The sequence below is a fragment of the Lagenorhynchus albirostris genome, chromosome 15 (assembly GCF_949774975.1).
Source record: "Lagenorhynchus albirostris chromosome 15, mLagAlb1.1, whole genome shotgun sequence".
NCBI classification, from domain to species: domain Eukaryota; kingdom Metazoa; phylum Chordata; class Mammalia; order Artiodactyla; family Delphinidae; genus Lagenorhynchus; species Lagenorhynchus albirostris.
The window spans coordinates 25553873-25577498 of NC_083109.1; the positions used below are offsets into that span (position 1 = coordinate 25553873).

Here is a 23626-nt window from a genome sequence, read left to right on the forward strand (position 1 = left end):
CGTTCAGGTTCCACAGCGCGCAGGCTCAGTAGTTGCTGCATGCGGGCTCAGTAGTTGCGGCGTGCAGGCTCAGTAGTCCCACAGCATGTGGGATCTTAGTTCCCCAACCAGGGATCGAACCTGCATGCCCTGCATTGGAAGGCGGATTCTTAACCATTAGACCACCAGGGATGTCCCACCCACCATGTTATTTATATATCCTACTGTCTACTCAACATCTCTAGTTGGATATTTAATAGATATCTCATATACAAAATGTCCCATATCAAATTCTTGGTTCTCCATCCCAACCCAAACCTACCTGGTGACTTCTACCCTCTCCCCAGTCTTTCTCAAATCAGTAAATTAGCAATTTAAGTCAATAATCTTGGAGTCATCCTTGACACACAAACTTCCCCCTGCCAAAAGCCAATCCACTGGGGCAAATCCTATCCGCTGCACCTTCAAAACATCCTGAATCCAACTATTCCTCCTTACCTCCACCATTAATATTTGATCCAAACCACCAACCTCCCTCTTTGGCCCACACCAATAATTTCTTTTTTTTTCTTACTTTTATTTATAATAGTTTCTGAATTCACATTCCTGCTTCCACCCTTGCCCCACCAGTGTTTTCTCCAAGAGCAGAGTAACCTCTTTAAAAAGTAAAGGAGATAGGGACTTCCCCCCAATGCAGGGGGCCCGGGTTCGATCCCTGGTCAGGGAACTAGATCCCACATGCATGCCACAATAAAGATCCCAGGTGCCACAACTAAGACCTGGCGCAGCCAAATAAAAAAACAAAACGAAAGGTAAAGGAGATAATGTCACTCCCTCTGCTCAAAACCCTCCAATGGTCTCCCACATCATTTAGAAAATCCAAAATCCTTTCCTTGACTCTTAAAATCCCACATGCTCTGGCCCTGTTTACCTTCTGAGATTCTACCATTATTGCCCTTACTCACAATGTCTTCAGTTTTACTAGCCTCCTTGCTGTTTTATGAATATATCAAGCATGTTCCCACCTCAGGGCTCTGACGCTTGCTATTCCCTTTGCCTGAACTGTTCCTCTCCCAGATATCCACATGGCTAGCTTATCTTCTTCAGGTCTTTGCTCAAATATCACTTGATCAGAGAAGTCTTTCTTAACTACTGCGTCTAACAGCACTCCCTACCACCCTCCTCTCTCTGTCCAACATACCTGCTTAACACTTTATCACCACCTGAATATATTAAACATGTGTGTATAAAATATATTTTTCATCACATTAAATTTCAAACTCTATGAGAGGAGACTTCCTTTTGTTCACTACTGTATCCCTGATACCTATACAAAGTAGAGGGACTCAGCAAAATGTTAAGACTGGTGAGGATGTAAAAATAAATGAAATTCACACAGATTGCTGATACAAGTATAAATAGTACAACATCTCTGGAAAATCTTTTGGCAGTATACACACTCAATGACCTTCTAATTACACTCCTAGGTATATACCCAACAAAAAGTATGTATACCCAAAGACACAGAAGAATGTTCTTTGAAGCATTATTCCTAACAGCCAAAAACTGGAAACAAGCTTTTGTTCAACTGGGCAACTGGGCTCGTGAGCCACAACTACTGAGCCTGTGCGTCTGGAGCCTGTGCTCCGCGACAGTGAGAGGCCCGCGCACCGCGATGAAAAGGGGCCCCCGCTCGCCGCAACTAGAGAGAAAGCCCTGGCACAGAAACGAAGACCCAACACAGCCATAAATAAATAAATAAATAAATAAAAGTTGTTGGAAAGAAAAAACAGACTTGGTTCAAGACAGGCATCATCTTCTTTATGAAGCCTTTTTTGAAATACATACATACATACATGCACATGCATTAGGTCAGATGCCTATCCTTGATGGTTCTTTTTTTTTTTTTTTCTTGATGGTTCTTATCATGCTATTATTACTGCTTACCATTCGGTACTCAAACATCAATCTGCTCCTCCCTCCACCACTGAATGACTTTTAAGTTTCTCCAGTGCCTTAGAATTCTCTTTATATTCCCCAGAATCCAGTACTAAGGCCTCAATAAATATTTGTAAAAGTAAATGAGTATTTGAAATCAAAAGTATCTTAGAAAATCAATGACTTTTAGTCACTGTAATGATAATTCATTAATAGTCCACCTTCTAGTATAATTAGCTGTTTGTCTTCTTTCCAGTAGAATACAAATATTAGGTCCCTCAAAAAAATGATTCATTGAACTCAATTACCAAAGTAAAGAGAACAAAGAGACCCAAGTGGAAATGGCAAGTAAACTAAAACAATACACCAAAAAAAGGAACATTCATGTAAAAATAATCAGGAACTGATTTTAGGATTTCAAATTACTATTTAAAAACTATGGTTTTAATGGAAACTCTCCTTATTTACCAAATCACTCCTCAGAATCCAACAGCCACAAAATTAGCATGTACTATTTAGAGACCTATAGAAAGCTCACAGCAAGCCAAGTGTTGATGTCCACAGCTACAGCTATGTGCTCAGTGGCTGTGAGGCATGTTTGGCATCCCATCTCCTTCCCAAGAAATTCACTGCCTCCATCGATTGAACCAGAATCTTTGCTTCACTATTTCCCAGTACAACTCTCCCCAACAGCATCAATTACAAGGGGAAAAGATGGACAATCATTGTCCAAACTTAATTAAAATCCAGTTGTCAAAGCTTTCATTACAAGAGCAATCAACAAAGTTTTAGGACAAAGAAGGAAAGACACGCTGGAAGATATCTGAGGACTGGGACTGAATCTAAACCACCTTGGCAGCCCCACAGCAGTTAGCACCATCCCTGTACCTAACAGCATCACAATACAGTTGTTAAATGAACAGCTTCACTGAGACTAGGAAGGGGATTTTTACTTTATCTGTATTGTTTAAGTTTCTAAAATATATTCATGCATTACAAAATCACTCATGTAATAACAAATAGTGTCCAGAACATGCTTTTACAGTCCCTCAATTGATTCTCATCTTGTCAGGTGATTACCTGTCAGGTAGACAGAGATGGTATGGCTATCCCCATTTCACAGATGGTAAGACACTCAAAATCCAAATATGAATTGTCCAAAGCTGCACTGCTTCTGAGCTGAAGGTAGAAGGAAACACTGGGAAGCACCCATGTCTTCACTTGCTACACTTCTAACTAAAGAGAAACAGAATGTCCCCTCACAGATCCAACTCTCAAAAACCCACACCCCTGCATTCTAGCTGTGTGACAGTGAGCAAACCACCTGACTTCTGAACCTTATATGAAATAAGAGGATGAGAATACTACTACCTACCTCACTTGATTGCTGTAAAAATTAGATAATGTGTGAAAATTGTTCTGAAATATGGTTGGTTGATATTATTTCTGTTAATGATATATAAATAAGAAATGACCAGGACTTCCCTGGTGGTGCAGTGGTTAAGAATCTGCCTGCCAATGCAGGGGACACAGGTTCGAGCCCTGGTCCAGGAAGATCCCACATGCTGCGGAGCAACTAAGCCCACAACTAAGCGCCACAACTACTGAGCCTGCGCTCTAGAGCCCACGAGCCACAACTACTGATCCCGTGCACCTAGAGCCCATGCTCCACAACAAGAGAAGCTACTGCAATGAGATGTCCGCGCACCACAACAAAGAGTAGCCCCTGCTCACGCCAACTAGAGAAAGCCCACCCGCAGCAACGAAGACCAAATGCAGCCAAAAATAAATTAATTTAAAAAAAAATGAACATGCTGACTCTAATAGAAGACCAACTGTGTGAGACTCTACATTATAAAACAGAGAATATGTGTTTCATAAGTAGCAACTAGACAACCAAAATTGATTTCACCCAGATATACTGTTTCCTTAACACCTAATTCTAAAACAAAACAAAATGAAACATCCAACAAGCAAATGGAACTCTCATACATTACTGTTTAGAAATGCAAAATGGTAGGGTGCAGCCATTTTGAAAAACACTCTGAGGGTTTCTTAAAAACTTAAACATGAAATTACCACAGAACCCAGCAATCCCACTCCTCTTTACCCAAGAGAAATAAAGACATATGTCCACAAAAGACCTGTGCATAAATATTTAGAGTTTCATTCAAAATCATCAAAACAGGAAAGGAAACAACCCAAATGTCCACTAACTGGTAGACAGATTTTTAAAAAATCATGGTAAAGAGCTTCCCTGGTGGTGCAGTGGTTAGGAATCCACCTGCCAATGCAGGGGACATGGGTGCGAGCCCTGGTCCAGGAAGATCCCGTATGCCGTGAAGCAACTAAGCCCATGAGTCACAACTACCGAGCCTGCGCTCTAGAGCCCATGTGCCACAACTACGGAAGCCCGCGTGCCTACAGCCCGTGCTCCGCAACAAGAGAAGCTACTACAATAAGAAGCCCGTGCACCGCAACGAAGACCCAACGCAGCCAAAATAAAATAAATTTAATTAATTTTTTTAAAATATCATGGTACATCCACAAAGTGAAATGCTACTCAGCAATAAAAGGTTACTACAGATACAACATGAACAATTCTCAAAACAATTAGAGTAAGTGAAAGATATCAGATACAAAGGCTATATATTGTATGGTGTCATTTACATGACATGGAACAGAGAGAGAGAGAGAGAGAGAGAGAGAGAGAGGGAGAGAGAGAAACCACCAGAGGGACAAAAACCAGTATACTAGTCACCAGGGGCTGCTAAATGAGGGGAAAGGAGCACGACGGATCTTTTGGGAAAGAGAAAGAAAAAAGAAACTACTCCATTTACACATCTGGGGAAAAAAAGGAATACTTAATTATCACAATATTTATGCTCAATTTGGTTCAGTATTCGCTTAAGAAATTTTATCTAAACCACCTAACAACTGCTAGGTTAAACCTCTCTGTGGAGGTCTTACAGGGATGCCATGTTTTCAAAGAAACCATTCTTTTTTTTCAGTCAGTATTGGGAGAAGCTCATTGGTAACATCAAAAGACGGGGTACTTCTCTTTTCTAAGGAATCAGTATTATTTTGACAGTGCTCACTCTGGTAGTCACCATTATTTGACTTTCATTCATCATCCCCTACTTCATTCCTCCTGATCTCCCTGTTCCAAAACCCCCAAAAGGGAAACCTATAGTTCTCACCTACAAATAAATGAGAAATAAGCAACACTCAAATTCCTTCTCTGGAGTTTGAAAGGCAAACCACTCAGTAGCAAATCACTCTGCCTTTTTCACAAGAAAAAAAAAAAAAGGAAAATTTTCACTATGTGCCAAAACCAGCAAACCAACAGCTGCAAATTACTACAACCATATAAAATTTAAAAACTATTCACCCAGGGTAAGGAAGACACTCCATGGCTGAGAGTCAATCAAATGCGCTTCCAAAAGGTGAACAGAAATACTGAGATTTATTGGGAATTCCCTGGCAGTCCAGTGGTTAGGACTCAGCGCTTTCACTGCCGTGGCCCAGGTTCAATCCCTTGTCAAAGAACTGAAGTACCGCAAGGCACCGAATGGCCTAAAAAAAAAAGTATACATCAAATTTCTGTAGGTTGAATTACATCTTAAATCATTGAGGAGCTACCCCAAAGTAACTTCTATACACAATACATTGACCATATACCCTCAGACTAAAAACAAACAAAAAAACCTGTAATCAAAGAGGTTTACAAACTGAACTTCACGGTAACATGGGTTAGCAATCTTGGAGCTATATATTTATATTTATATTCTAGGTTTGGGCAAATAAGTAAAATATATTGTGGATTATGTGAGTCAGGCTTACAATCCCTAGGTAAGAGAAAGGACTTAAAAATATGGAAAGGATAAAGGCTAAACGAAGTTTGTGGTATTGGAGGTATTAGTCTGAACACACAGTTCTGAAACCAAGTACCCTTATCAAGATTATGATTAATCTATCCAAAACTTTATTCCCTTTCTTGTCCCCTCTGACCTCAATCCTGTGCTAACTGAACACTAATCAACCATAGTCAGATGAGTAAAACTGCTATTGTTGATAAAAGCATTAACGAACTAAAACTGCTGTTATAAACATTATCATTAACATACAAACTCAGGTTGTTCCTCCAGCACAAGTTGAGCTAACAGACCCCCGAGCCATGGATCACTTTGGCTGGAGAATCGTAAACCAGAGACGTTCTGACTCCCAAAACTACAATTAAGAAATGTCACAGGGCTTCCCTGGTGGCGCAGTGGTTAGAGTCCACCTGCCAATGCAGGGGACGCGGGTTCGTGCCCCGGTCCGGGAAGATCCCACATGCCATGGAGAAGCTGGGCCCGTGAGCCATGGCCACTGAGCCTGCGCGTTCGGAGCCTGTGCTCCGCAGCGGGAGAGGCCACAACAGTGAGAAGCCCGCGTACCGCAAAAAAATAAAAATAAAAAAGAAATGTCACAGAAATGTCACAAAACGAACATTAGTCCCAGCCTCTTTGTTCTTCCCCTTTAAAAGAAAAAACCCTAACTCAAAGACCAGGTGGGTTTGGATCCGACTCCCTTGCTTGGCGCCCTGTAATAAATCCTTACTTTGCTGCAAACTACCACTGTCAGAGTTTGGCTTTCTGCACCATGGACACAGGAGCCCTTTGCTCAGTTTCAGTTTTTATTACATGTAGATAAAAATAGAAATTTAGATATATGCATGTGTATATATGTATGTGTACATATATACATAGATTTTTTAGCTCTGCCCATTAAAAGGATCTGGAAGCAATAACATCCCATAGCAATGAGCACATACAACAACCACATCTTGATTTCTAAATAATTTTCTCCACTAACAGGAATTAGGAGAGAAATATCTTGGAGAAATGGCTGATTCCAATGCTCAGGTAGGAAGATAAGCCTGGAATATCTCTTTTGCGCCAAAAAGTAAGGAAGTAGTCCAAGAATGTTGGGAACTTGTCAAAAGCTAGCTTGAAGGGGTTCCCACTGCCAAATCTGGGACAATGTGAAAAACACAATAAATAATGATGGTAACGGATTATAACTTGCTACATAAAATAAGAATCCACATTGAGTTGGCAAAAAGGTTCATTCAGTTCTTTCCGTAAGATGGGTCTAGTAGCACTTAGCTGTCTTTAACTTCATTCCAAACAATTTGTTAGACTGTATGTGACAGCTGTCATATCAGTATGTATTTAAAAAAAACTTATCAAAGTTGGTGAATTTTTGTGTAGCCATTTTAATATTGAAGGTGGAAGAAAAAAGCAACATTTTTGGCATATTATGCTGTATTATTTCAAGAAAGGTAAAAATGCAACCGAAATGCAAAAAATGATTTGTGCAATGTATGGCGAAGGTGCTGCGACTGATCGAATGCGTCAAAAGTGGTTTGCAAAGTTTTGTACTGGAGATTTCTCGCTGGAGGATGCTCCACGGTCGGGTAGGCCAGATGAAGTTGATAGCGATCAAATCGAGACATTAATTGAAAACAATCAATGTTATATGACGCGGGAGACAGCTGACATACCCAAATATCCATATCAAGCATTGAAAATCATTTCCACCAGCTTGGTTATGTTCATCACTTTGATGTGTGGGTTCCAGATAAGTTAAATGAAAAAAACCTTGACCTTATTTCTGCATGCGATTCTCTACTGAAACGTAGTGAAAACGTTACGTTTTTAAAACAAAATTGTGACAGGCAATGAAAAGTGGATAGAGTACAATAATGTGGAACGGAAGAGACCGTGGGGCAAGCAAAATGAACCACCACCAACCACACCAAAGGCCAGTCTTCATCCAAAGAAGGTGATGTTGTGTATATAGTGGGATTGGAAGGGAGTTCTCCGTTATGAGCTCCTTCCCAAAAACCAAATGATTAATTCCAACAAGTACTGCTCCCAATTAGAAAAACTGAAAGCGTAACTCAACAACAAGCGTCCAGAATGAGTCAACAGAAAACACATAATCTTCCATCGAGATAATGCAAGACTGCATGTTTCTTTGATGGCCAGGCAAAAACTGTTACAGCTTGGCTGGGAAGTTCTGATTCATCCGCTGTATTCACCAGACATTGCACCACCAGATTTCCATTTCTTTTCATCTTTACAAAATTCTCTTAATGGGGGCTTCCCTGGTGGCGCAGTGGTTGAGAGTCCGCCTGCCGATGCAGGGGACACGGGTTCGTGCCCCGGTCCGGGAAGATCCCACATGCCGCAGAGCGTCTGGGCCCGTGAGCCATGGCCGCCGAGCCTGCACGTCCGGAGCCTGTGCTCCGCAAGGGGAGAGGCCACAACAGTGAGAGGCCCGCGTGCCACAAAATAAATAAATAAATAAAGTTCTTAGTGAAAATGCAAAATGTATCTTTTATTTTTACTTAAAAACCGAAGGCAATTTTTGGCCAACCCAATACATACAAATAAGGGTTAGAAAATGCTCTGCAGTAGAATATTAACTAAAAAGCAAAGAATAACTCATAGAAAATCACAGCACAACTATCAGAGTAATAACTGACTCAGGCAAACATCATCAATAAATGCTACCACCAATGGATAAAAGTTTGATGAAGGGACTTCCCTGGCGGCACAGTGGTTAAGAGGTTAAGAATTCTCCTGCCAATGCAGCGGACACGGGTTCGAGCCTTGGTCTGGGAAGATCCCACATGCCGCGGAGCAACTAAGCTCGTGAGCCATAACTCCTGAGCCTGCATGCCACAACTACTGAAGCCTGTGCGCCTAGAGCCCGTTCTCCACAACAAGAGAAGCCACTGCAGTGAGAAGCCCAGACACTGCAACAAAGAGTAGACCCCGCTCGCCACAACGAAGACCCAACACAGCCAAAAATAAAATATAAATACATAAATAAAATTTTTTAAAAAGAACATTATTGGAACAAATGGCAAAATCTGAATAAAGTCCGTATATTAGATAATAATATTGTATCAAATCTGTATTTCCTGATTTTGGTAAGTATATTGCTGTGGTTACGTAAGAGAATGTCCTAGTTTATTGGAAATATACATTACCTTATTTATGGTAAAGAAGTATCACAAAAAAAAAAAAAAAAGAAGTATCACATTTGTAACTTACTCTAAAATACAGTTCCAAAAAATAATATGCATGTATAAAAAGAATATAGAAAATATAGTAAAATGCTGACATTTGGGGAATCAAGGTGAATGGCATACAGGAATTTTAATAACATTCTTGCAACTTTTTCCTAAGTTTGAAATTATGTCAAAATACAAAGTTTGGAAAAAAAAAAGAAAAAGGAGTAAAAAAAAAAAAAGTGGTTTTTGAAATAATGTGATCACCACCCTTGAATATGTTTGTGTTTTTCTAACACAGTATGGTGTAATATATTTAAGAAGAGATGACAGTATAGTTTAAACCACTGAGGCAGACCAACCCATCAAGGGAAAATTAAGGAGGAGCTTATGAAAACTATAGCTCCTGAGTTCCCACCAGCTCCAGGCAGCTATTGGATGAATGCCAGGGGAGCTAAGACCATCATCACCTCGTCCCCTACCTCTCCTTCACCACTCAGAACTTGCCTCTCCTAAGCCACCTCTACCTTTAATCTCGGCCATAAAGAGAACTTGCTTCTGCCTGCCTCCTCCCTGTGAAGTTGACTCCACGTCTCAAGAGGGAAACAAAATGAATCACACTTTCTCAATATTAAGGACAAAAAAATCCTGCCATATTTTTGGTGGATAAAAGTCCACTAGTGGACTTCCCTGGTGGCACAGTGGTTAAGAATCTGCCTGCCAATGCAGGGGACACGGGTTCGATCCCTGGTCCAGGAAGATCCCACATGCCGGGGAGCAACTAAGCCCATGCGCCACAACTGACCTTGCACTCTGGAGCCTGTGAGCCACAACTACTGAGCCCACGTGCTGCAACTACTGAAGCTCACATGCCTAGAGCCCATGCTCTGCAACAGGAGAAGCCACTGCAGTGAGAAGCCCACACACTGCAACCAAGAGTAGCCCCCGCTCGCCGCAACTAGAGAAAGCCTGCGCGCAGCAACAAAGACCCAAGGCAGCCAAAAAAGAAAAAAAATCACTAGTATTTTAGCTTTTATGGGGGGTTGGGGAGGGGGAGAGGTTGGATAGTGGTAAGCAGACAGTAAACTAGCTAAAAACTATATGTGAATTAGAGGAATTGGTGATTTTGATTAGTGTAGCTCTAGGGATATAAGGTAAAAATGAATAAATCTGTGCTATTTCAATGTCTGTTCTCATGTGGCTTTGAAAAATTAAAAGCAGGCAGGACCTCTGCATGAAGATGGCTAAGTTAACAAAGGAATAAGGGAAACATCTGTAGGAGAGGAAAAGGTCAAAGTAGTGTGTCAAGGGAGCTGTGCTATGCCTGGTATTAACATTTCACTTGAGTTGGTCGAGAGGTCAGATTACATATTTGTTGCCATCAGCTAATTTAATTGAAAGGTCTAGCCAACTCCAAAGCTATCAATTCAGACAGAAGGTTACCTAGCTCTGAGTTACTCTGAATTTTACTTTGATTTCTGCATTTAATTACAGCAATACAAAATAGAGGGGTAGAATCATATTTTAAAGAGCCACATTCCAAAGTAAAGGTTCACTGCATAGTCCATATACTATATTTGATGATCCATATTTGACAGCTCCTCACAGGGCCACGTAAAATTAGCATGGACATTTCTTGGGCTTTTGATGTTCATTGCCATCATCTGCTTCACTGCTAAAATCAGGAAACATATGGAATGAATTGGTAAAATATGCTGAGAGTTTCTGCTGCCTTTTTGTTTTTTGTTTTTAATTCATCACTAAGGCCAATTCAGGATACCTCTAAACAAGACCAAGATCTAATACAGCAATCTTTAAATCATATCCACCCACAGAATATTTTAGATGTTAGGGAAAGAAAGTTGTTGAAGAAAACTGATGGGAAATCAAGTATATTCAGGGAGCACTGGTATCCTCGGGAACACATGTCTAAAAACCTCTAGCTTACCTGGTAAAAACAAGGAGCCACGTGATAGAAAGTAAAAAATAGTGGGTTTTGGACTCAGATCTCAATGAATTCAATATCAGGACTGAACTAAGTGGGAATAGTGTTATCTGCTGCTGATTAACTGTGTGACCTAGGGGAATTTATTTAACTTCTCTGAGCCTTATTTCTTCGTTTGTAAAACAGAGATACTAACTCCCTCTCAAGGATGTTCTAAGAATTACATGAGATAACATACATGAAAAGTGCCCAGCAGAAAATCTAGCAAAAACTTTTTTTTAAAGAATTAAACTGGACTTAAAGTCAGATTCAGTTGACATATCTGCTACAGACTCATTTTACAAGTTTAATTTATGATACCCCAGCTCCTATAATTTCAGATAGCCTCAAGGCCTTTGAGGGGCCAGAGAGAGAAACCAGAGACAGAAGCAAAAGCTACTTAACCAGCCATAATAAAACCCAGAGACAGGCTGTACTAGCTCATATTGCACATGGGGCCAGTCAATACAGTGCTAGTAGGCCCTAATCCTACTCAAGCAGAAACTATAACTAGGGCAGAGATTCTCTCTCAGCCTTCAAACTTACAGCGATTTTAAGTAAATCTTTACAATTGAGTGATCATTTTCTATAATGAGGTTCAAAACAATACTCTAAAACTAAGGATTGGGCTTCCCTGGTAGCGCAGTGGTTAAGAATCCGCCTGCCAATGCAGGGGACACAGGTTTGAGCCCTGGTCTGGGAAGATCCCACATGCCGCGGAGCAACTAAGCCCCTGTGCCGCAACTACTGAGCCTGCGCTCTAGAGCCTGTGAGCCACAACTACTGAGCCTGCGTGCCACAACTACTGAAGCCCACACACCTAGAGCCCGTGCTCCACAACGAAGAGTAGCCTCCACTCGCCACAACCAGAGAAAGCCTGCGTGCACAGCAACGAAGACCCAACGCAGCCAAAAAAAAAAAAAATTTTAAATTAATAAAATAATTTAAAAAAACCCTAAGGATTGAAGCTAAAACTGGCAGGTGAGAAATCTTACTTCCCCACCTCTTTCCTCCTGCTTTCCTTACCCTGGAGGAAGTATGAACTTAGTGAATTAATTCATCTTTATCCTAGTGCTACATTCAGTATACTATCATATAAACCACCCTTCCTGGGACTTCCTTGGTGGTCCAGTGGTTAAGAATCTGCCATCCAATGCAGGGGACATGGGTTCAATCCCTGGTTAGGGAACTAATATCCCACATGCAGCGGGGCAACTAAGCCCACGCGCCGCAACTACTGAGCCCATGCACTCTAGAGCCTGCGCACCACAACTAGAGAGAAGCCTGCACGCAGCAACGAAAGATCCTGTGCGCTGCAACTAAGACCTGACGCAGCCAAATAAATAAATAAAAATCCATCCTAAAAACTAATAAATGTCCCTTAAAGGAAAACCCTAATAATTAAAAACAAATAAATAAATAAACCACTCTTCCTGTCTAAAAGCTTTCAGCAGCTACCTTAATGTTAATAACTCTGGCTCTGCAGTCACAAAAGATCTAGATTTTAATCTGGGCTTGGTCATTTATTAGCTCTATGACATCTGAGTCAATTTCCTAATCTATATAATTTGTAAAATAAGGATATATAATCTAACTAAAAGAGCAAAGGATTAAAAGGCAAAAGGTGAGTGTAAGCTTGGCATGGTATCTGTCCCAAAATAAACATTCAATATTAGTTATTATTACTATTATTATTAGGCAGGAGTTATCCTCATTTACAGATTAAACAAACAAACAACTGAGTCTCAGAGGTTGAATAACTTCCCAGTAGAACGGGGCCTCAAACTCAAAGTCTGCCTCCAAATTCTGCTTTTTCCATTATGCCAAACAACCTACCTCATGTACATCCCTGCCTTTTTAAACAGGCTACTAACTGCAATTTAACTAGTCTTGATTGTGTGGTCACAGATTATGGGTGTTTTTAATCTTATTCCATTTTTTTTCATATCCAATAGTTTGGGAGGAAAATGACTGAATACATCAATGTGGCATAGCAGGTAATGACCACAGGAAAGGATGAGACCCTCTCATTGGGGGTAGTATCCTTACCTGGGGTAGCCTCTCTCCTCTCCAAGTGCATTTGTTGCTTTAAATCTGCTATGAGTTGGGCTCGGTTAAGTACCCTGAGACTAGTGACAGTACCTCTAAGCCGGAGGAACAAAGTAAAGACACACTTTCCAAACCCAGAAGGAGCAATCATGCACGTAGAGAGAACCACCTTTAGAACAGCAATCTTCAATCAAGGGACACAGCTAGTCAGAGACAACATCCATAGGAAGGGAGCAGGGTAATTCAATTCCATAACCTCAGGTGGGAAGGAAACTAGTTGATGTAGTCTAAGTAAGTCAGCTTCCCAGGGTGGGAAAGGACGGAGAGTAGACCTAGAGGAACAAATAGAAGGCATCTAATTCAACCTCAGAGAAGTCTTTCTGGTGCACTTTCTCATCTCTTCTTTCATTCTAATGGGTAAGTGCCAGATAAAGAGAGAGTTACTGAACATGACAGTTCTCACCCCTTTTGAATAGTGATGCTTATCTACCGTAAAATATTTGTGAGCTTTTCATTAATGAGTATGGTCACTTATCATTCCACTTGTAACTGTTCAGAATTCTTTGTAGGTTCAAGGATTTACATACCTTTCTCCACATTTATGGACTTCGCACTTACCTTGCTAGGCAAAATAAAATCACAAAAATGTAGATACTATTATAACCCTCAAGGAGCTTATATTTAGGGGTTTACATTCTTAGATAACTTAAGAAGGCAGAATGAGTGCCACCAGAGACGAAAGAGCTGTTGTGCTTTGAAAATGAAAAGTTCTAGAACAGGCTTCCTTGCCGTCACAACCGCTAGGAACAACTCCAGCCCCAAATCACTTATCTATTAACAAGGTATACAAGCTTCAGTCAGGTTCCCTGCAGGTCCAGATCTGGAGAACTACTCACCAAGCCCTCAAGAGCCTCCCAGTTTCCACTCTATACCCTCAGCCAATAAGGTTCAAGCCTCATCCTTCTGGAAAAATCCCTTCTCCTTCTTAGGCCTGGTTCAAATGTCACCTCCTTACCTGAACCTTACTTGGACCCTTGAAGAACACTTAGTTGTGCCTACTCTACATTCCCAAAAGCCTTTGAAAACTTAAAGCACTTTATCATTACCCATGTACTTGTGCAGGACCCCTACTAAATTGTGAGATTCCAAGTCGTCTTTGTATCCTCAGCCACTAACAGCACCCAAACTAGTGTGTCAAGCCCAGTGTAAGTACTTTACATATATTAAGATATACATTATACCAATATGTACATATTATCAATCTTCACAATAAAACTGCAAATGAGATGATAGGAACTCTCATCATTTCGATGTTACAGATGAGGAAAATAAAGTGCACAGAAAGGATAGGCAGTGCTGAAGGTCTCAAAGCTAGTAAGGATTGGACCCCAAGATTTCAACCTAGGCACAACTCCAGAACTGAATTTCAACAGACATCATGGGTTGAGGGGAAGGTCCGACTACAAGATCAACGGTCTCCACCATAGGGGGCATTGTTACCATTCACACACTTGGGTGTAGAAAGACAATACTGTAACTTCTACTTATATATGTTTTAGCTCATCCTTTTGTAAAATGTCTATTTTTGCACATTATAAAATATACATAATACAGCCTACACTGTAATTTAAAACAAACATTCACATAAATGTGTGTGCATACTCAACCATATTTACTGATATAAAGAACACTAAAAACATCTGAGGCCCTACTCTAGACTATTTCCCCAAGGGACTCTGAGCTCCTGCATTCTCTCTACCTAGTTTCAGTTAAAAACATCAGCCAATCAAGACTATAGGTAAGCTTCCAGAGGCAAGAGTCTGCTCTTACTCATCTATGGAAGCCCTACATCAGCACAGGGCCTGGTGCTTAGCAGATGGTCAATGCTGAATCTAACTGTATCATGAGAACGTCATTTTTAAAAATGCTCTCAACATTTTAATGCAACTTACTATTACTTCCAAATTAAAAGAAAAAGCATACTGAGTACATTGCTTAGGAATATAATAAAGAATTCTCTTAGGAACACTATAAATAAACGAATAAACAAACCTTAGTTACATAACAGAACCAAAAAATTGGACTTTAGGGTTTATTTTAAACTGAAAACTGCATAAAAGAGATTTGGGCATAAAAAATTTAACTTCAGATAAAAGGTCCTTTCAGTATACAGAGATAGTGTACCTTTGTCAGACCTAAGGGTCACCTCTGTCTGCCTCTCTTTAGTTATAAGCTCCAAGAGGAATGGATCAAACCATTAAAAACAGCAACTGCAAACTTGACCATGAAGAAGCATTAGCTGGGTGCACCTACTTTGCATTTCTTCAATCCAATATTTAAGGGCCATCAAACAAAGAAGAGAGGCTGTGTAAAGCCTCCCCTTTATGTGTGGAAGCTCCTGTTCCTCAGTTTCATCCTCTGCAAAATGGGCATACGCAAATACTTAACTCTTAATTACATTACCAGAGTTAAATGAGAGAAAACATGCAAAATGGTTTTATCTGTTTCCTCATTTAAGGTCTCTCTCCCCTCCCCCCAACTAAACTCAAAGCTTGAGTTTGGTCTATCTAGTTTGATGCTATATTCCCAGGGCCAAAATGGTACTTTTTACTTAATAGATGATTTAATAAATATTAAATGAATAGAATGCAAAATGCCTGCTGCTCAAAAAATATTGGCTATTATGACTATTGTAACAAGAAACAATTAAAATTTTATTGTTATTATTAAGAGACCCACCCCTCTTCCAAGGATCTCACAATTCTAGGCGGAACAGTAGATAAATGCTGAAAAGGAGAAATGTGGGTAAGAAAAACAATTGGATCATAAAGCAGGACTAATCTAAGACAAAATTAAAATCTCGAACACACACACAACCAGAGCCCAATTTCGAGTTTTTTCGAGTGAGGTTCACCCTGGTTAAGGTTTATCAGCGACTACAATAATGACAGTTTTCACGCTTGTGTATGTGCCAGAGTCCGTGTCAAGCCTCCTAACGGGCCTCACAAAACCCAGAACCAGGGTGGGGAGGGGTTGGAGATGCTCTTCACACCCTCATTTTGCAGAAGAGGTAACTGAGGCTCGGAGAGACCCAAGGTCACAGCCTGTAAGTAGAAGAGCCGGACTGTGAACCAAGGCAGTCAGACCCCTGAGCCTGCACTCAAAAGGCCCCTCAAAGGGGCCATCCTCGCCTCCTCCACCATCCGCCACACATCCGTCGAAATTGGGCGTGTGGAATATTTCTCCAGGGCCGGACTTAGTGGCCCCGGCACAGGGAGAACAAAACAATTCTTGTCCGCGGGCAAGTTAGATGGACACCGGCCCGGCCGGGGCTCCGAGGCCGCGGTCCCGACAGACTCGCGCACGCCATGAGCTCCGAGCCCTCGAGCGCTGCAGGAAGAGCTCTGGCGGCCGCAGGAGCCCGGGAAGGCCCGGCCCGCCGCGTGACCTTGGATCCGCCGCCCTTCTTGGGGCCTCAGTTTACCACCCTGGCCTCGTGCCGGGTGCCTCTCGGGAGCTCGCGCCTGTGGAGCCGCAGGCCTTTACACGCCCCCCTCAGCCGCCCGCCTTCCCGCCCCGCTTACGCTGGAAGGCGGCCGCTCCGGGGACGCCCACCATCGCCAAGCGCCGCCGCCCCGCACCTCCTCCTCCACCCGCGGCCCGGGTCCCTCGCGGGCGCCGCTGCGGGAACCTGTAGCAGCCAAGCTCGCCGACCCCAACGCCGCCGCTGCTGCCGCCGTCACCACCGCCGCCGTTAGGCCGCGCGCCGCCCCGCCCCCAGTTGGCCCCGCCCCTCCCGCTGGGCACGCCCCCGCCGCGCGCTCTCGCCCTCCAGACAAACGCACGCGGAAGCCCGGCCCCAAGATCGGTTCCTACTAAACCCCGCCCCCTGACCTGCCCCGCCCCTTCCGCGCGAACCTACTACCCTATCCCGGCGCATCCTGCTTCTCAGTCCTGCTCTTCTGCGTCACGCGCACCTATCACGTGCACGGCCCACTCTTCATACACAGGGATTCCAACTGTGGCCAGGGCAGCTGCCTGGGCCCAGAGGTCCTAGGGGGCGGGGCCTAGCGGGCAGGGCACAATGCTCTACCGGAGTCGTCCAGGTTAAGATCTGGTCGCCTTTGCGCGTGTCTTTGGGCAAGTCACTTCCCCTTTCTGGACTACAGTTTTCCAAATGTCTAAAATGTCATGCTCATAATATTAATAGCTGTTAGCTATTAATATTATTGAGCTAATTTTATACACTCCATCTAGTTAATCCTCACAATGAGGGTGAGAAATATTATTCTCCCTTTTCTACACATGCGGAAAGGGCTTTCCCACCAACCACATTGCCCACTGGTTACTGTTAGCAAATAGCAGAGATGGAATTGGAAGCTAGGAACTTCTGACTTCAGACCCAGTACTTTGAGCTACTCTGAACTATCCTGCCTCCCAAAGTCTCAAAAACAGGCATGAAAATTAAAACAAGAACTTAAAATTTCTAAACTCTTCTATATACAAAGATACCATAAAGTTTTTTTAATAAGATTGACACTAGCTGTAGGGTTTTTTAAATATATTAATTAATTAATTTTGGCTGCGTTGGGTTTTCGTTGCTGCACGGGGGCTTTCTCTAGTTGTATTGAGCGGGGTCTACTCTTCATTGTGGTGCGCGGGCTTCTAGTTGTGGTGGCTTCTCTTGTTGCAGAGCATGGGCTCTAGGTGCGTGGGCTTCAATAGTTGTGGCATGCGAGCTCAGTAGTTGTAGCTTGTGGGCTCTAGAGCACAGGCTCAGTAGTTGTGGCTCAGGGGCTTAGTTGCTCCGCGGCATGTGGGATCTTCCCGGACCAGGAACCAGGGCTTGAACCCATGTCCCCTGCATTGGCAGGCAGATTCTTAACCACTGCGCCACCAGTGAAGTCCCAAAGTGTTTTTTTGTTTTTGTTTTTGTTTTTGTTTTTGCGGTACGCGGGCCTCTCACTGTTGTGGCTTCTCCCGTTGCGGAGCACAGGCTCCGGACGCGCAGGCTCAGCGGCCATGACTCACGGGCCTAGCCGCTCCGCGGCATGTGGGATCTTCCCGGACCTGGGCACGAACCCGTGTCCCCTGCATCGGCAGGCGGACTCTCAACCACTGCGCCACCAGGGAAGCCCCCAAAGTTTTTTTTTTAAACTTTATTTGTCTTTTCTAAGCAAAAGACTGGGATAAAATAGTTGCAACATATTTAACAAAAAAATCAGTATTCAAAATAAATGAAGAACTCTGTAAAACCAGTAAGAAAAATAAGATAATTTAATAGAAAAACAGACAAAGAGAATGAATAGACAATACACAGAAAATCTGAATAGCTAATAAACATTTTTAAAAGATGCTCAGGGGCTTCCCTGCTGGCGCAGTGGTTGAGAATCCACCTGCCAATTCAGGGGACACGGGTTCGATCACTGGTCCGGGAAGATCCCACATGCCGCAACTAAGCCCGTGCGCCACAACTACTGAGCCTGCGTGCCGCAACTACTGAAGCCCTCGCGTCTAGAGCCTGTGCTCCACAACAAGAGAAGCCACCGCAATGAGAAGCCCGCGCACCGCAACGAAGAGTAACCCCGGCTCACTGCAACTAGAGAAAGCCTGGGTGAAGCAACGAAGACCCAACGCAGCCAAAAAAAACCCTTATGTTTAAGTACTTCCTTAATTAGGCCATGGCCTACAGGATCTTAGTTCCCTGACCAGGGATCAAACCCGTGCCCCCTGCAGGGGAAGGATGGAGTCTTATCCACTGGACTGACAGGGAAGTCCCCTTTTCTTTGGGGGTGGTGGGGGGGATTTCTTTAAAGCCTAATATATGAACATCTAAATTAACTAATTTTATTAATTAAAAAAAAAACTTATATTCACACAAAAACCTATACATGGCTGTTTATAGCAACTTTATTCAAAATTACCAAAAACTGGGGCTTCCCTGGTGGCTCAGTGGTTGAGCGTCCGCCTGCCGATATGCAGGGGACACGGCTTCGTGCCCCGATCCAGGAGGATCCCACATATCGCAATGCCGCTGGGCCCGTGGGCCATGGCCGCTGAGCCTGCGCTTCCGGAGCCTGTGCTCCGCGGCAGGAGGGTCCCCAGCGGTGAGAGGCCCGCGTACCGCAAAAAAAAAAAAAAAAAAAAATTACCAAAAACTGGAAATAATCTAAATGTCCCTCATCTAGTGAATGGATAAACAAACTGTGGTACATTCATCATACAAACATTATTCAGCAATAAAAGGGGACACATTTCTGACAGGCATAACAAAGCAAATGATTTTCAAAGAAGCCAGACCCAAAAGGCTACATATTCTATTATCTTCTTTATAGAATATTTTTTTAATGCAAATTACAGGAACAGAAAACAGATCAGTGGTTGCCAGATCTTATGGTGGGGTAAAGGATGAATTTAAAAGAGCAAGGGGAAATTCTAGAGTTGATGAAACTTTTACATCTTCATTGTCATGATAGTTACATGATTGTATGCATTTGTCAAAACTCACAGAACTGTACATTTAAAAAAATGAAAGTTATTTTATGTAATTTTTTAAAGTGAATTTAAGTGAAAAAATTGAAGCATAAGGTACATATATAGCAAAATGCACAAATCTCAAGCATATAGCTTGATGACTTGTTTCAGGCTTAACACCCTGTAACTACCACTCATATCAAGATAAAGCCAATTTTCTACCACCCTAGAAGGCTCTGTAGTGTCCCTTTTCAATTAATACTCCACCCAGAGGTCACCACTATTCTGACTTCTATCACTATAGCTATATAATTGTTTTTTGTTTAACAACTTTATTGAGGTATGATTCATATACCATACATTCACCCCTTTAAAGTGTACAGTTCAAAACGTATGGACGCCAAGGAGGGAAAGTGGTGGGGGGGGGATGGGATGAATTGGGCGATTGGGATTGACATATATACACTAATATGTATAAAATAGATAACTAATAAGAACCTGCTGTATAAAATAATAAATTAAATAAAATTCAAATATTCAAAATAAAGTGTACAGTTCAGTAGTTTTAGTATATTCACAGAGTTGTGCAACCATCACCAGAACCTGACTTTAGAACATTTTCATAATCCCAAAGAAAACCCCCCATACTTAATAGCAGTCACTCCCCATCCTGCACTCTCCAGCGCTCATGATTACTCTTTTAAAAATCAACTTTCTGGGAATTCCCTGGCAATCCAGTGGTTAGGACTCTGTGCTTCCATTGCAGGGGGCACAGGTTTAATCCCTGGTTGGGAAACTAAGATCCCACATGCCACACAGCACAGCCAAAAAAAAAAAAAAAAATCAACTTTCTGAGTCGTACTATACATACAATGAACCACATCAATTTCTTTTATCACCCCTCTATGATTCCTCCTGTTCCTTTGCAATCCATCTTTCCATCTGCACCTGGGTCCAGGGAACTGTTGGTCTGCTTTCTGTCATCATGCATTAGTTTACATTTTCTAGAATTGCATGTCAATGGACTCATGCAGTATGTACTCTCCTGCCTGGCTTCTTTCACTCAGCATTATGATTTCAAGATTCATCTATGTTGCATCTATTAGTAGTTTGCCTTCCTTTTTATTGCCAGGCATTCCATTGTTTGAGATATACTACATTCTACTGTTTTCGAAAACAAAACTTTCTTACTGAAGACCTGGGCAGGTCTGGCTTCAAACATATAGATTTCTTAAGTTTGTTGGGTTTTCAGATATAAAGATAGTAAATCAGTCTCCAAAAGTTCACCACCTTTTCTATTTCTTTATCATTCTTGCTTAGTTCATGGTGGAGTGTGTATGTGTGTTGAGGTGGGGAAGAGAGGCCCTCTCGGAAAAGATCAGAGCCACCAAGCATCAGCATCCTTCAGTTACCTAAGGCCTACAGGGTCAAGGACACTAACATTTAAGAGGCAGAGACAGGGCCAGGTGACTTAGACACTGAATTTTTTTTTTTTTTTTTTTTTTTTAGACACTGAATTTGAGCTCAGTTTGCAGCAGCTCCATTTTCCAGCCAAGAGAACTGAGGCTCAGAGAGGTTAAGAGACTTACCATAATGTTTGCCTGAGTCAGAAACTTAGTTTCAAGTGACTGAATTGAATTCTGATGTTCTTATCACAACTTTCTAAAGGATTCATAGACGCAGTAGACCTAAGGCAATTGCTGGGGGCCCCGGCTGTTTCTTGTCCAAACCAAGCGGATTGTTTTTCTTTAACTAGTGACAAGGAGGATGAAGATGGGTGGCAGGGAGAAGTGCTCGATGCCTGCCATCTGCCCTGGCCATGCCCTTCCTCTAATGTAGGATAAACACAAGGCCTGGCCAGATGACAGTCAGTGAGGGGAAGCAATTTAAAGGTATATGATCCTTGTTGGGTAAACAGGAGCCTGAAATGGTCATGGCACTTTAGAAAGCCTGTCTGTGCACCAGAGAAATATTTGGCACGGCTGGGACTTTTCTAATAAGCAAGGCTTTTTCTCCATAGGAGGCTGAAGAGCCCAAGAGCTCCCAGAAGGAGAGATGAACAAGTCGAGTTATATTATTTAAAATTCATTACTGTTTATGATTGAGAGGATTGTGAGGAAACTCATGGTGAGGAATTTGTATACTACATAACAAGATCAGGAAGAAAAGGAAAACCACTCAGTTCCTTTTTTTTTTTCTTTAAATTTATTTACTGATAGACCTAGAGTCTGTCATACAGAGTGAAGTAAGTCAGAAAGAGAGAGACAAATACCGTATGCTAACACATATATATGGAATTTAAGAAAAAAAAATGTCATAAAGACCTAGGGGTAAGACAGGAATAAAGACACAGACCTACTAGAGAATGGACTTGAGGATATGGGGAGGGGGAAGGGTGAGCTGTGACAAAGCGCGAGAGAGGCATGGACATATATACACTACCAAACGTGAGGTAGATAGCTAGTGGGAAGCAGCCGCATAGCACAGGGAGATCAGCTTGGTGCTTTGTGACCGCCTGGAGAGGTGGGATAGGGAGGGTGGGAGGGAGGGAGACGCAAGAGGGAAGAGATATGGGAACATATGTATATGTATAACTGATTCACTTTGTTATAAAGCAGAAACTAACACACCATTGTAAAGCAATTATACCCCAATAAAGATGTAAAAAAAATTATTTATTAATTTATATTTTTGGCTGCGCACGGGCTTTCTCTAGTTATAGTGAGCGGGGGTTACTCTTCGTTTCGGTGCACGGGCTTCTCATTGCGGTGTCTTCTCTTGTTGTGGAACGCGGGCTCTAGGCACACGGGCTTCAGTAGTTGTGGCACACAGGCCCAGTAGTTGTGGCTCACGGGCTCTAGAGCGCAGGCTCAGTAGTTGTCGCGCACAGGCTTAGTTGCTCTGCGGCATGTGGGATCTTTCCAGACCAGGGCTCGAACCTGTGTCCCCTGCATTGGCAGGCGGATTCTTAACCACTGTGCCACCAGGGAGGTCCCACCACTCAGTTCTTAACACCTAGAAATAAATTGTTCTCACCATTTCACTGCATATCCTTCTCAACTTTTTTCTATTCATGGGTATATTTACATAATTGAGACCATACTGTTAATACATTTCTGTATCCAGCCTTTTTTCACTATTATTTTTTCTATCAGTATTTTTTCATGTCACTAAAAATTATTCATAAACATCACTTTAATGGTGTCATTATACTTTTGGTAGAATCTAATGTGAATTGTCATTAGGGCTGCTTCTTTCTTTTTACTTTTTCTATTACAAATTATGCCTTATTGAACACCACTGTGCATTAGTCTTTCCTCTTTTCTGATTCTTTTTTGTTTGTTTGTTTGTTTGCAGTACGCGAGCCTCTCACTGTTGTGGCTTCTCCCGTTGCGGAGCACAAGCTCTGGACGCGCAGGCTCAGCGGCCATGGCTCACAGGCCCAGCCACTCCACGGCACGTGGGATCTTCCCGGACCGGGGCACGAACCCGTGTCCCCTGCATCGGCAGGCAGACTCTCAACCACTGCGCCACCAGGGAAGTCCCTCTGATTCTTAAAGTAGGTTTTTCAGAGTGGATTTATTGGATCAAATAATAGCAACATTTTCAGTTTTACCAAATCATTTTTTCCACCAGTAGTGGTTGAGCATGCTCATCTCCTAACAATGGGTATTACAATTATTTTACATTTCCAAATTTGTAGATGAATATACGGTAGATTGCTAATGGCCAATATCCCTCCCTGATGGGTAAGTAAATTTACGAGACTCAGAAGTGCCCAACAGGAGAAGTGAATGCCACCCCAAAGCAGTGCACTTCATGCCCTGCAGGCAATGAGACGGAGGCTTGCTGCTCTCAACTCCCACAACCAACCACCGTCCCATTGACTTCACTAGTAAATACCCCTGAGTCCACGCCTTCCTCCTCATACTCACTTCCCTGTCCAAGGTGAGGTTCTCATCACCTCTTTATTTATTTTGGTTTCTTCTTAGACATTTTATTATGAAATATGTCATAAGTGCAAAAATGCACAGTGCATATTGCTACGTTCTCCTAATTAGCTTCCCTGCCTCTAAGTTCTCCCTTCACTAGCTGTCCTTTGAGTCAGAAGATCTGACCACAGGTTACCTCTTATT

At 42.4% G+C, this 23626-nt stretch overlaps 1 protein-coding gene across 3 annotated transcripts in view; it reads right to left on the bottom strand.

Annotated features, from left to right (window-relative positions):
- Positions 1-16760, bottom strand: part of CBFA2T2 (CBFA2/RUNX1 partner transcriptional co-repressor 2) — a 168481-nt gene extending 151721 nt beyond the window's left edge. For all 3 annotated transcript variants that reach the window (XM_060123352.1, XM_060123351.1, XM_060123350.1), the window contains exon 1: positions 16601-16760. In XM_060123352.1, coding sequence (XP_059979335.1) covers positions 16601-16634 — 34 coding nt within the window. In that variant the 5' untranslated portion in view covers positions 16635-16760. The remainder of the gene's footprint in view (positions 1-16600) is intronic.
- Between the last annotated feature and the right edge of the window lie 6866 nt (positions 16761-23626).